This window comes from Triticum aestivum, chromosome 4A (assembly GCF_018294505.1).
Source record: "Triticum aestivum cultivar Chinese Spring chromosome 4A, IWGSC CS RefSeq v2.1, whole genome shotgun sequence".
In the NCBI taxonomy this organism is placed as follows: Eukaryota; Viridiplantae; Streptophyta; class Magnoliopsida; order Poales; family Poaceae; genus Triticum; species Triticum aestivum.
Genome location: NC_057803.1, coordinates 552,256,238 through 552,270,408, shown reverse-complemented (window position 1 = coordinate 552,270,408; position 14,171 = coordinate 552,256,238). Strand labels below are relative to the sequence as shown.

Here is a 14,171-nt window from a genome sequence, read left to right as displayed (position 1 = left end):
TCATGACATTGAACCGCAATGACATAGACAACCTCACCAAATAATGGCAAGAAGAGAAATCTTAAAGAGGAGAATGGTTGCGTCGGCCAGTGTGTGTACAGTGCCGGAGATGTTTTCTCAACGGGGTTTGAAACCAATGTCGCCGATGCGTTTAGTGCACCAGTCGATGATTTCGGCGCGGGAGTTGGAACAAGCGCCGGAGGTAGACTTGGTGGTCCCGATGACCTCATGGACTCGATGGCATGGAGTGAAGATCGACCAAGATGATGCCGGACGTGATCGTCACTTTTGCAGGACCCCCTTTTGTGTTTGTCCTACAAAACTAAGCTTTTATTTGCGTGTGAACTGTGTTCTATTGTTTGAATTTGAACTCATTTGTTGGAATCGATGTCAAATTTGATAATTGGGCGTCTTCAGTTTGCGGGTCGATGCAGCCCGCGTAGGCGACCCGTAAAAGAGCATATTCATCGAATATCTTTTTTTTACGAGTACGTTTTACGAGGTCTGAGTCTGACCTCGCCCGTGCTGACCCGCATATCCTTTTCCATGAACTGCAAAAGCTTTATACGGGTTGAGATTTTGCAAGATTTGCTAGAGATGCTCTTAACCGGCACGTCCCACTGAGAAAAGATGAATGCTGCACTGTTCTTTCTTTTCTTTATTTCATTATGTGGTAGCAGTGGTTGCTAGAATCATATGCCCACATACTCCTCCGCGCAGTTTGTTAATGTTCACGGTGCTACGATGCATTCGATTCTCCAACCATCCCTGCAAAAATGCTTGATGGTCATTCCAATCATGGCCTTTTACCGGCTCGATGTAGCACTATAAAAAGGGGCATGGAGTTGAGAAGAGAGATGCACGCCAAGCCATGGAGTGTGGTCACTGCGGCGAGGGCCTGTCCGTCCCGCGGGGCGCACGCGTTGTGCATTGCGCGCACTGCCGCGGGGTGACGCGCGTCGGGCGGCGGCACGGCGCCATGGGCTTCGTGGTGAACATGATCACCAACATGGCGGGCGGCGGCCGCACGAGGCCAGCAACGCCGCCGAGGCTGCGGGAGGCGGGCTACCCCAGAGTCCGCGGCGACAAGCGCGCCCTCCTGGTCGGCATCAGCTACACGGGCACACATCTCCCTGAGCTGAGCGGCCCGATCACCGACGTCAAGAGCATGAGCTTTCTGCTCACCCAGAAGTACGGGTTCCCAAGCCAGTGCGTCCTCGTCCTCACCGGTAACGACGGACGAACACCCAAGCCAGTGCATCCGATCCGAGTTTCTTGTCCGATTGTCATTCTTGTGCTGCTTGCCATTGCCAGACGAGGAGCGCGACCCGTACCGGACGCCGACCAAGTCCAACATCCTGCTGGCGATGCGGTGGCTCGTGCACGGCTGCGGCTCCGGCGACTCCCTCGTGTTCCATTTCTCCGGCCACGGCGACCAGGTGCGCGACGAGGACGGCGACGAGCGGGACGGGAAGGACGAGGTGCTCTGCCCGGTCGACTCGGACCCGGACGACGACGGCAGCGACATCCGGGACGACGAGATCAACGCGGCCCTGGTCCGGCCGCTCGTGCACGGCGTCCGGCTCCACGCGATCGTCGACGCCTGCCACAGCGGCACCGTCCTCGATCTCCCCAACCTCTGCAAAATCAAAAAGTACTAGAGTACAAGATCATCGACGCCGCACTGCACGTAGTAATAATCGATTAATGATGCCATTGTTTTGCCATTTTGGAGGAACGGAGAATCGGAATGGACGGACCAGAGCGCTCCGAACGGCGCCTGGAAGAAGACGAGCGGCGGGCAGGCGGTCCTGATCAGCGGCTGCGCCGACACCCAGACGTCGACCGACGGGGTCGGCGACGAGCTGGTGGGCATGGGGGCCCTGACGTACAGCTTCTTCACGGCGGCGCTGTTCGCGCAGCGGACGCCCACCTACGCGCAGCTGCTGGCGACGATAAGGGCGATCATCCGCGAGCGCAACGCCGACGGCCGGGTCAGCTGCAAGCTCCCCGCGCCCGTCTGCTCGCTCGTCCGCAAGGTGGTCAACTTCAGCGGCGTGCAGGAGCCGCAGCTGACCTCGTCGGACAAATTCGACATCAGCCGGACGCAATTTCTGCTATGAACGGTCTTCCTGGTGATGCTGGATTGTGCTGGATCAATCAAGTCGCTGTGAAGTTCAAAAAAAAAAAGTCGCTGTGGCAGAATAAGAAATTTGTCTTTTTTTAGCTTTAAAAAAATGTTTTTCTCCATGAAGAAAATCGATGTACTAGAAGGGATCTGAATTATTTTGACAACAAAAATAATCTTGTTCTGACCTGATGCATTTTTTCATGAAGAAAGGGCATTTCTGTTGCTTTGTAAAAAAAATCAAAATCAGTGCTAATCTATTTTTTAGACTTCGTAGAGCACCGAGGATTTTTCCACGGCACCAGGAATGACATCTCTTCAGGAAATTTGCACATAGTTAGAACACAACAACGATTTTGTTGGCAAAAACAAGATCAGACCTTATCTTTTATATTTTTTTTTCCTATTCCTATTTTGCTGTTTATGAGCTCGGTCTCGGAACTGACTTTTCAAAACCCATTTTCCGCATGGCTGGGAACAAAATCAACTTGACGGAAATAAATTAGCTCTAAGCACCCACAAAGTCCTTGTATATATATTCCCTCCTTTTTTTTACTTCGCATATAAGATTTGTCCGAAGTCAAACTTTGAAAAGTTTGATCGAATTTATATTAAAAATTATTTAAAAATGTTTTGGCTGGTACAAAAATATAGCGTGAAAACGAATACAAATAAAAGAACAATGCAAAATAGAGAAGAAAAAACCAAACAAAAAAAATGGAGAAATAACCCGTAGGAAACTGAATAAAAATGAAGCAAAAAAAAAGAACTTTTCTCAAAAAAATTGTTCAATTTCATTAACATTTTTTTAAGTGCCAAAATTTTGTTCAATTTCATTAACATTTTTTAATACAAGAACTTTTCTAAAAAACGATGAACTTTTTTTTATTTCCCGAACATTTGTTTTAAAAATTACGAACACTTTTGAATACACAAACTTTTTTAAAAATCCTGGACATTTTGTGAATCCGCAAACATTTATGAGTTATTAAACATTTTATTTCAAAATTTTAATTTTTTAAAAAATTCTTAACCTTTTGGAATCCAAATATATATATATATATATATATATATATATATATATATATATATATATATATATATATATATATATATCCTTTATTGCAAAAGCATTTCCAGTTTATGGATGTGTCTGTCGTAATTGCAATAAAACCCTTTGTTGCAATTGCAACAGGGTCTTTGCTGCAAAAAACAACTTCATCACTAGAACATTTTGGGATTTAAAAGATACAAAATAGTGAAACATTACACAACTTAATTAAGCACTCGAATGAACCACACTTAGGGCCTGTTCGGAGTCTCGCCACTCCAGAACTCCACTCCCGGAGCGGGGTAGCTTCAGCTGAAAATAGAGGAGCAGGGAAACACCCATTCCGCAGATCCTCGTATTTCTGGAGCCGGCGGACTACCGAACAAGGCCTTAATTATACATAACTTGAACTCCAATATAATCAATATATCACTCAATGGAAACATTTCTCTCATAGATTGCACATACACATAGCACATCAACATTACATGCAACAATTGAACACACACATGCCATGTAAACATTACATACAACAATTGAACACACACATTTTCTTCATGTTAGGGAATAAAATAATTTATTCATGAACAACTCCCAAAGTTCTTCTATATATACTCTTTTCTTTTCTTTTTACTCTGCATACAAGATTTATCTAAAGTCAAACTTTAAAAAGTTTGACCAAATATATTAATAGATATCAACATCTTCAATATTAAAGTTATATAATAGCAAAAATTAGTTTCACCATGCATCTACCAATATTAATTTTGTGTTGTGAATGTTGATGTTTCTTTCTATAAAATTTGTCAAACTTCATAATTTAACTTCAGACAAATCTTATATGCAGACTAAAAATACGAGATTAAGGGGGGATTAGATGATTTGCCACACTTTATCAGGGGTTTGATGATTTGCCCTAGTAAAGTGTGGGTTAAGATCCAATTTCTGAAAGTGGTTAAGGCCATCAGAAATATGTAGTTCCAGAACAACGCTTAGTATAGACACCACAAATACCTGGATGAACCCGTACATACGTGCTTCACTTGCAAACTAATACGTAATAATCTATATTAGTACTACTTACTTAGGTACTTAGGTTAGGTCCTCCTAGAGCGTGCGAGGCCTCCACTAACCTCAGACCACAGCCTAAATCATTCCTCCTTACTGTACGTCCACATTTGCATTAGATTGATGCATGTCAAGGTGGTCTTCACTCATCAGTTGCCGCCACACCGTCTGTCCGCCCCGAGCAGCATCCGAGTGAAGCCTGTCACAGTCACGCCCGGAACACCTTGGCCCGCACAGGGCCGTCGGGCGTGTACGCGGCGATGTCCATGGGCTCCGTGAGCAGCGGCAGCAGCTCGTCCTGAATGCAGGTGTACATCTCCCCGCAGAGCCTCTCGAGGATCTTGTCGAGGTTGACGACCTCCTGCTTCACCTTCACTATCTCCTGGTCAGGCAGCGCCGGGATATCCGTGACGAGCACCTTCGACAGCTGCTCCACGTGGCGCTCCAGCTGCTCCTGCTGGCTCTCGAACAGATTCTGCGCCGGGGCCAGGCTGCCCCGCTCTGACCGGTGCGCCCGCAGTTCGCCGCCGAACATGTGGTAGGCGAACGCATAAGATCGAGACACCACCTGCCGTGACCAGAGCAGGCGCTGGTGTGCATCGGTCAGCCAGTCGCCGTCCCTGATCAGCCTTGGTCGCAGGTGGTTCGACTCCAGCTGTTTCACTTTCTCTTTGATGGCCGGCCCCAGCTTTTCGTGCTGCTCCTTGTATGAGTCCTCATGGATCTTGAACCGGTTGCAGTAATGCGCGTATCGCTCTAGCTGCCGCCTGCCTGTGTCCACCTTGTCCTTGCTCTCCTTGTATCGGTTGCAGCTGTGGCCCTCAATGTTTGTCCATGTGTGCGCGCTACCTGTCGGTCCACCACATAGCCAGCTGCATTCATAAAAGAACAAATAATCAATAACTGATTTAAGTCGGAATAGGATCCATGCAGCAGGTAACATAAGAACATTCCTTAGAGAACGAGTGAATTAGCCATGTAAGCACTGCAATAAGCATGTGCAGAAACAATGGGGTGAAATTTATCCCAAAGGCACACTAATGAGCAGTTCACAGATTGCTGATTGGGCAGTCGAGCTCACATGTTTTCACGAACAGATGACCCCATATGTAAAAAGAGCTTACCACATATACTGGCCACACTTGCACTTGACCAGGTTGCAACCGTCACGCTTCTCAATTGGCTTGAAGCACTTGGGGCAGCTCTTGGTGTTTTTAACGATCCATTTGATGTTCTCTGACTCGCCATGGATCCTGGTGTTCCACTGCTTCCATATGGTACACGGGCACGGTGAGTGTGTCTGCTCCATACAGTTGAAGCAGAAGCTGACACCACAGAGACACTTGACCTCGCAGTAACGATCACCAGTGCCCACACGGATTGCGCGTCCACAGTGTGGGATGCTGGGGCACCACTTCACGAAGTCATTGTCCTCAAGATAAGACTCCAGTAGGAAGCGATCAAAGCGCTTGGCTGCATCGGGGTACTTCTGGCCAAGTAGGCGCTGCACAATGCCCTCATCACAAATAGCCAAGCACTTCACCTCCATGCAACGTATCTGCTTCTTGCCGCCGTCTATGGCTGCATTGAAGTGCTCTGTCCAACCTGGAAAAAAATTTAAGTGCCCGGTAAGCAAATGTTTTTGTTTTTGTTTTTATTTTCAGGTGTTAGGGGTAAGCAAGCGTAGACGTGTTTTGCAAGTGTTTTTAATCCTCTGCTGCTGCTGCTGGTGGTGGTGGTTGCATTGCATAAGATCAGTCATTGTACATATCAGAATAACTGTACACCTTAAAGTAACTATGCAGGGTCATAAAATAACTACTGAGGAGAAGGCATGATGAACTCACAGTCATTGCAGAAGCAATGGCCACAGTCCATAGTTGAGACAGCGGCCGGGGACAAGTCATCATCAAAGCACACGTTGCATTGGACACTTGTCGAGGGTGTTCTTAAGGCACCTATTAGCATGCTACTCTTCTCCTGCAGTACAATGCCTGCTTCTCTGAGCATGCGGTCCCGCCCCTTCCTGTCAAGGCAATCATAGATGCAGTCTATCTTCCATCGGTGGTGAATGAAGAGACTGCGCGCCTGGTGCTGCTTTATATTGAGCAAATTCATCATTGTGGACAAGTCTTCTTGCTGTAGGTATAGTAGATAAAGAAACAGTCAGTGAGCCTCAACTAGCAGTAGACGGACTGAATCTAGCTTTGAAATCATAAGAAATGACCAGCATGGCTCATTACCTGGGCCGCAGAAAGGGTGTCTTCTGTAATAGCCTACAACAACAGTTATAAAATGTTAAAACCTTAATTAAACAACCATAAGAATCTTCTTCAAAAAATATTATACATTCTACTGCAGTTGGTTAATCCGGAGGCATAAATCACAGACAATGCAAAAGAGAAGTACAAACGATTGGATAGAATAAGATAATTACTTTGAGCGAATAATCGATATTTTACTGTAAAGATGAGAGGTTCAGAGCTTTGAGCTTTGGTAACAGACAGGAGCTGAACTATCAGCAATCCAGGAGTGGAATCTATGCCTGATGCCTTGATTTTGCAGTTATTGTCTTATAAATGATTTGTATGGTCCTTAAAATTGTAATTAGTAGAACAAATTATGCTTTCAAGGAGGGAAGCTCTGCATGCCCATAGTGTCCTATGCATAAAATGTGATTCGTAATTTTACTATGGTATCAGCAAACCAGGAACTAAAAGATGTCGCAACTAAAACAGAGTTTGAAACGAACAGAGCTACTGGGTGATTTCCAGATCGGTCACGCCACTGGCAATATTGTTTCACCGATCAATCACATTGGGACTCTGTATCAGTCGGGATTAACTGATAGCAAACCCGTCCCGTCCGGAGCCGATCTGGCGAGGAAACTGCTTCGCCAAACTAGTGCGCTGCTGAAAGGGGATAACAGAGGCACCCAGAGCAGAATGCAGAGACGCGCAAGTAGTAGTCTTAAAAAAAAGACGCGAAATTCGGCCTGGTCTGGCGAAGGGTGAGGGGCACGTGGAGGCTCGAATCCCCCCGATCTCGCCCCGATAACCCGCACGCGCACGCAATCCAAGGGCGCGGAATCCGCCGGCCGGCCGCGAGAACTCACCCAGCAATCGACGCGGCGCTCCGAGTGCGGCGGGTCGTCCTCGAGCAGGCCGAGGTCGTCCTCGTCCGCCCCCACCGCCAGGCCGTCCCAGTCGGCCGCCTCCTCCCCGTCCTCCTCATCCTCCTCGCCGTCGCCGTCGTCGTCGTAGTAGTAGTAGCAGTCGTCGTCGCTGGCCATGGCGATGGCGGGGCTTGATCGCTGCCTGCCGGGGTGGGGGTGTGGGGCGGGGGAGAAGGAAGGGGGCGAGGGTTTTTCCGGAAAGGCTTCGGGGAGAAGGCTTGGCACTTTGGTCGCGGATTTTGGCTGGTGGCTGGGTAAGCAAGCCGCAGCGGACCGCTGGCAGAGGCCAGAGGGGTTTAAAGGCAGGCGCTTTTCGTCTCCGGAGGGCAAAGGCCGGAAGGTCAGGGGAGGGGAGGGGAGGTTCGACTCGGGCATGTGGGTGTTTGACGTGTTGGAACCGGACGGTAACTCATAAGACAATCGCAATCCACCTGAACGACAAATACAACTTTTTATTACTGATGTTCAAAAAAAAAAAGACAAATACTCCTACAACTTTTACTGAAGGGTAATCTGGTTCCTTCGGGAACTGGCTATGCACATGCCCACTTATTTTTTAGCGCATGCAATTATGTCATGTCGCTTTCGCAATTAATTATGCACCTACAATCACGACGCTTATTTTAGAACGGGTGGGTGCATGGTAGGCCCGGATAACTTATTGCGACGCACATGCAAGCTGTGCCACCTCACCGCGATTGTTAGATGGGGGAGATAGCATATGTGCTTTTTTTTGTGACAAAAGGTAGCATTGGAGTTTGGGAAAGGGAGCAACACCGCGTGTAAGGCTGGAAGCTGTTTGGTTGGATTTTGCAACTAGTACGCGGTGTGTAATTGCTCGGTTAATCTTTGGAATCTATAAGGACGCGTTTGGTAGTCTGCATTAGGCCAAGTCAGGCCCCGCGCGGGATGTTTTTGGACCGTTTGAATGACTGTGTTTACTGTTTGGTCCGCATAGCACGGACTTCAAAGCACCCCTCGGCCTGGCCCGCTAGGAACGGCTGAATTGGCCGTTTCCAGCGAACCAGGCTCAAGCGATGCAGGGGAGGGGAACGTCACGCCTTGCCGCGCAGGGGTGGGAGATGGCGGGAGCGATGGCGCATCTACGAAAAGCCGGCGGGACGAATTCGACTCACCGCCCGACGATTCGGTCGCCCTATATATCGAATTCGACTCACCGCCCGACGATTCGGTCGCCCTATATATCGAGGGTCGCCGTCGCGGCAAAACTCCCGCCACCATTTCCCCTCTCTCGAGCTTTCCTTTCGGCGCGGATCCACTTCGACGACGAGGTAAGCAGCACATCTAGTCCGGCGACTGATTGACTGCGCCGGCGCGTCGACTCCTCCTCTCCGACGTGCCAGGCACCTCCTCCGCGGCCATTCCGATGGCCTCTGTAAGTTCAATCACCACCTCCTCTCTTCTAGTTCTAGCTAGATATGTCCATGTGCTAAGGTTAGGTCGTCTGATATGTTTGACTATGACGGTGTAGTAGCTAGTTGTGATGGATTTGGAGCATGCTAGGGGTTGTTTCCATGTGGGCAAGTGTTGGTAGTTAGTGGTCATGGATGAATCAGTGGTATACTAGTGTGCAAGTGTTGAACAAGATCATCCATGTGTCCATGATTAATGCTATGTTCTCCATGATTAGTGCTCTGTTGTGTTGTGGTATGCTTGTGCATGTGTTACTGCTAGTTTGATCTGTCCAAGATGTAGTGTTAGTTTGATCTGTCCCAGATGTACTGCTAGTTCGATCTGTCCATGTTGTACTTCTAGTTCATATTGTCCATGTGTAGTGTCTTGTGGTGTTGATGACACTTACATTTGTAGGACATGGCCACACAAGAGTTTAGTCATGCCCTTGTGTTGTCCGAGAGCCAATTCCCGCTATCGTAAGAGGACTCCCGGCCTCCTCTGGAACAGATGCCTCTTACGGTTCGAGGTGCCGCCTACGGTTCCTCCATTTGTGCTGGCTCAGCTCAATGTTGTTGCTCATGCTCCTGCTCTAAAGGTAGCAGCAAAGGAGAAGAAGGATGACATGGGAACAGCATGAAATGGCAGCCGTTCCTCTCCACTTTTGTACTTACCAAGATGTGTGAGATCATAGCTAGTGGGGTGAGGACTGACAAGGGCTTCAAGGAGGTGCACTTGAACCTTGTTGCAAAGCAGATGTTCGACTTCTATGGACAGGAGGTCACCTCGACCCAGGTGTATGATAATCCCCAAGTGCAAAGAATCATCATAGCAATTTCCAAAGGTGGAAGTGATAAGTATGGAGTGTCGAACCCACAAGGAGCTAAAGGTAGGATCAATATTCTCTCAAGTCCTATCTGCCACTGATACAACTCTACGTACACCGAACGTTTTGCTTCCAACTAGAAACGAGAAATAAAAATATGTTGTGGGTATGAAGAGGATAACTTTGCATGATATCGAGAACTAAAATATAAAAGTAGGTGCTGTTAACATAAAGTTAGAATGTATTACTATATATTATAAATAGCGAGTGTGAAATAATGATGGGTCGGTGTTCGGAATTATCCTAGGAAATTGTTAACAAGATCGGTAATCATTATTGCAATTTCATATGAGGGAGAGGCATAAGCTAACATATTTTCCCTTCTTGGATCATATGCACTTATGATTGGAACTCTAGCAAGCATCCGCAACTACTAAAGATTATTAAGGTAAAACCCAACCATAGAATTGACACACCAAGTCCCCTTTATTCCCATATGCCATGATTCGCTTACCCGTGTTTGTGTTTCAGCCACTCAAGCAACGCAGACAATAAGCAAACCATGAACATATTGCAAACCCTATAGCGGGAATCCCTCATGCTTGCGCGACATGGAGAGCACCATAGGACAGCACCAAAATAAAACATGCAACTCAAAGCAATCTATATCATCAATCAACCCAAAGACAAAAGAAATCTACTCAAAACATCATAGGATGGCAACACATCATTGGATCATAATATGTGGCATAAAGCACCATGATCAAGTAGGGGATTACGGCGGGGTGCGGGAGAGTGGACCACATAAAAGAGATGAGGATGGTGATGATGATGGTGATGTTGATGAAGACGATCACCGCGGCGATGGTTCCCCCGGTGGCACTTTGGCGCCATCGAAAGAGAGGGGGAGAGGTTATCCCCCTTGTGCATCCTCCTCCATGGCCTCCCCCCTAGATGGGGAGAGGTTCTCCCTCTGGTCCTTGGCCTCCATGGCGATGATGGCCCCCTCCGAGATCCTCCTCCATGGCCTCCGGTGATGATGGCCCCCTCCGGCAGGGTGCCAAAGAGGGCCTAGATTGGTTTTTCGAGGCTACAGAGGCTTACGGCGGCGGAACTCCTGATCTCTCTTCTATTCTCGGGTTTTTTGGATTTATAGGAGGGGTTGGCGTTGGTTCCACGTTAGGGGGCCCCACGAGGCAATCACAAGGTCGGAGGGCGCGCCCTCCACCCTTGTGGTTAGCCCGGGACTCTTCTTATGTATCTTTTTCTTCTAGTATTTTTTATATTTTCCAGAAAAATTCTTCGTTAATTTTCAGCTTGTTCCGAGAACTTTTATTTCAGCACAAAAACAACACCACAGTAGTTTTGCTGAAAACATCCTACATCCGAGTGGATATATATATATATCCGGATTTCTCCAACACATAGTGCTTGCCAAAGGAAAAAATATAAAAAGGAAAGGTGATGATCACTATGACTCTTGTATAAGGGTAGAAGATAAAAGTAAAAGATAGGCCCTTCGCTGAGGGAAGCACAGGTTGTCATGCGCTTTTATGTTTGGATGCACAAAATCTTAATGCAAAAGAACGTCACTTTATATTGCCGCTTGTGATAAAGACATTTATTATGCAATACGTCGCTTTTATTTCTTCCATATCACAAGTTCGTATAAAGCTTAGTTTTCTTCACACTAATAGATCATACATATTTAGAGAGAGCAATTTTTATTGCTTGCATCAATGACAACTTACTTGAAGGATCTTACTCAATCTATAGGTAGGTATGGTGGACTCTCATGGCAAAACTAGTTTAAGGGATGTTTGGAAGCACAAGTAGTATCTCTACTTGGTGTAAAGAATTTGGCTAGCATGAGGGGGAAAGGCAAGCTGAACATGTTGAAGGATGCATGACAATATAACTTCTATTCGGATATAGGAAAACATAACCCATTATGTTGTCTTCCTTGTCCAACATCAACTTTTTAGCATGTCGTATTTTAATGAGTGGTCACAATTACAAAAGATGTCCAAGATAGTATATTTATATGTGAAATCTCTCTTCCTCCAAAATTCTTTCATGAATTGTTGAAGTGACCAATGTTGAGTTTGCTAACTTTCAATAAATTTTACCACCTATACTTCTTATAAGTGAAGTCATTACTGCCCATGGGATAAGCATATGAAGCATATATAATTTCATATTTATGTTATTCAATTCATTCAACCATTTACTCATAAGATATAAGTGAAGCACACGAGTAAATGACAAATTACTCCAAAAGATATAAGTGAAGGACAATGAGTAGTCAAATAATTAACTAGCCATGGGAGGACTCTCTCTTATTCAAGATATCAGATCCAATGATTTTATTCAAACAACATGTCGATACGTCTCCAACGTATCTATAATTTTTAATTGTTCCATGCTATTATATTATCTGTTTGGATGTTAATTGACTTATTTATACACTTTTATATTATTTTTGGGACTAACCTACTAACCCAAGGCCCAGTGCAAATTGCTATTTTTTTTGCCTATTTCAGTGTTTCGCAGAAAAGGAATATCAAACGGATGAAACCTTCGGGAGAGTTATTTTTGGAACAAACGTGATCTAGGGGACTTGGAGTGGACGTCAAGAAAGAAATGAGGGAGCCACGAGGCAGGGAGGCACGCCTGCCCCCCTGGTCGCGCCCCCCACCCTCGTGGGCCCCTTGTAGCTCCACCGACCTACTTCTTCCTCCTATATATATATACTTCTTCCTCCTATATATATAGTGTTACTTCATCATCCAGGGTGCAGAATAAGTTATTCTTCACTTGAGTTAATCTTACGATCATTTCATAGTTAAATTACGTTTAGAATTCAAATAGTTACATTCCTATAGATTCACTACGTAAAATTTGACATAAGAAAATAAATATATAGATCATAAGACAAGAAAATTTGTAGTTTATGTGTATTTTAAACTATGTTTTTACGTTTCTAATTTTACATAACATAAAATATTTTTTATGGCGATTATATATTTTCTTACGGTCTCTTTTTACATTGGAAATAAGACAAAACTTACGGAACATAAAATTACGGTGCATTGATGGTAAAATAGAGGGGGTGAAGAATAACTATTCCTCACCCAAGGTGACGAATAGCGCGACCCTATATATATATATATATATATATATATATATATATATATATATATATATATATATATATATATATACCCCGAAAACATCCAGGAGCACCACGAAACCCTATTTCCACTGCCACAACCTTCTGTACCCAAGAGATCCCATCTTGGGGCCTTTTCCGGAGCTCCGTCGGAGGGGGGATCAATCACGAAGGGCTTCTACATCAACACCATAGCCTCTCCCATGATGTGTGAATAGTTTACCTCAGACCTTCGGGTCGATAGTTATTAGCTAGATCGCTTCTTCTCTCTCTTTGGATCTCAATACAAAGTTCTCCTCGATCTTCTTGGAGATCTATTCGATGTAACTGTAAGTGCATCTAGTGCCACCCCTAGTTGGTTTTGGAGTATTGACGATAAACCTAGTTGAGGGACTAATGTGTTTGTGAGAATTGCAGGATAACACAGGAAGAAGTCCCTCATTGATTCGGTTTTACTACCAGAGATGACCCCTAAAAATGTATTAAGACATTGAAGTCAAAGGTGGTATATGAAGATATTCACATTGAAGACTATGACAAGAGAAGACACTATATGAAGCCTATGGAGCTCGAAGACTTAGATCTTTCATAGTTCTTTTTCTTTTGTGTTGAGTCATAGGAACCACCATACTGTTAAGTGGGGTCCAAGAGAACCAGTCAGAATGACTGAAGTGATGCCTAAACCAAAAACCTATGTCTTCGAGTGAAGACTATGAGAGCGAATCTTGTCCAGAGTCGGACAAGTCAGCTTTGCTTGTATCCCAAGTAAAGTTGCCGTGTGAGTTTGAAATCTGACCGTTGGAACACGTGTCAGTTCCTTAGTGACCCAGGGTCATTTCAGACAAATCAGGTCGGGTTGCCAAGTGGCTATAAATAGCCCACCCCCTACAACCATAAACGGTTGGCTGCTCAGATTGAAAGTACGGCTTTTGTCGTTTGAGAGCAACCCACCTCGAAGCCTTTGAGAGAGAATTCCTTGCGAGGATAAAGCCCTAACCACCAGAGCCAGAGAGAATTGGGCATCACTTACGTCTTCTTGTCTGTGTGATCTGAAGACTTATTACACTTGAGGACTGTGCATCCTCCAGCCGGTTAGGCGTCGCGTTCTGAGCATCCAAGAGACATTGTGGATTGCCGGTGAACAAAGTCTGTGAAGGTTTGGGAGTCTACCTTGAAGACTTACCAGAGTGATTGGGCGAGGTCTATGTGACCTTAGCTCAAGGAGAATACGGTGAGGACTGGGTGTCCTGAGCTGCGTGTTCAGGACTGGGTGTCCGGGACTATGTGTCCTAAGGTTTAAATACCTAGCCGCTCCAACCAGACGTACAGTTGTCACAA

At 45.8% G+C, this 14,171-nt stretch overlaps 2 protein-coding genes across 2 annotated transcripts; one reads left to right on the top strand and one right to left on the bottom strand.

Moving 5' to 3' along the window:
- The first annotated feature begins 871 nt into the window (after positions 1-871).
- On the top strand, positions 872-2,301 carry LOC123082288 (metacaspase-1). The gene is made up of 3 exons (XM_044504652.1): positions 872-1,229; positions 1,315-1,654; positions 1,736-2,301. The coding sequence occupies exons 1-3, from the start codon at positions 872-874 to the stop codon at positions 2,121-2,123; spliced, it is 1,086 nt and encodes a 361-aa protein (XP_044360587.1). The 3' UTR covers positions 2,124-2,301.
- Positions 2,302-4,150: 1,849 nt separating this feature from the next.
- Positions 4,151-7,693, bottom strand: LOC123086901 (probable E3 ubiquitin-protein ligase ARI3). The gene is made up of 5 exons (XM_044508728.1): positions 7,363-7,693; positions 6,491-6,523; positions 6,095-6,386; positions 5,372-5,852; positions 4,151-5,119 (listed from the first exon to the last, which is right to left on the bottom strand). Exons 1-5 carry the CDS (start codon positions 7,537-7,539, stop codon positions 4,456-4,458), a joined length of 1,647 nt encoding a protein of 548 aa, XP_044364663.1. The 5' UTR covers positions 7,540-7,693; the 3' UTR covers positions 4,151-4,455.
- Positions 7,694-14,171: the final 6,478 nt, after the last annotated feature.

Coding starts and splice junctions, on each gene's coding strand:
- LOC123082288 (XM_044504652.1), top strand. CDS start 872: ATGGAGTGTGGTCACTGCGGCGAGGGCCTGTCCGTCCCGCGGGGCGCA. Junction 1,230..1,314: donor GTGCGTCCTCGTCCTCACCG/GTAACGACGGAC, acceptor TGCCATTGCCAG/ACGAGGAGCGCGACCCGTAC. Junction 1,655..1,735: donor AACCTCTGCAAAATCAAAAA/GTACTAGAGTAC, acceptor GCCATTTTGGAG/GAACGGAGAATCGGAATGGA.
- LOC123086901 (XM_044508728.1), bottom strand. CDS start 7,539: ATGGCCAGCGACGACGACTGCTACTACTACTACGACGACGACGGCGAC. Junction 6,524..7,362: donor AGCGCCGCGTCGATTGCTGG/GTGAGTTCTCGC, acceptor CTGTTGTTGTAG/GCTATTACAGAAGACACCCT. Junction 5,853..6,094: donor CCATTGCTTCTGCAATGACT/GTGAGTTCATCA, acceptor ATTTTTTTCCAG/GTTGGACAGAGCACTTCAAT.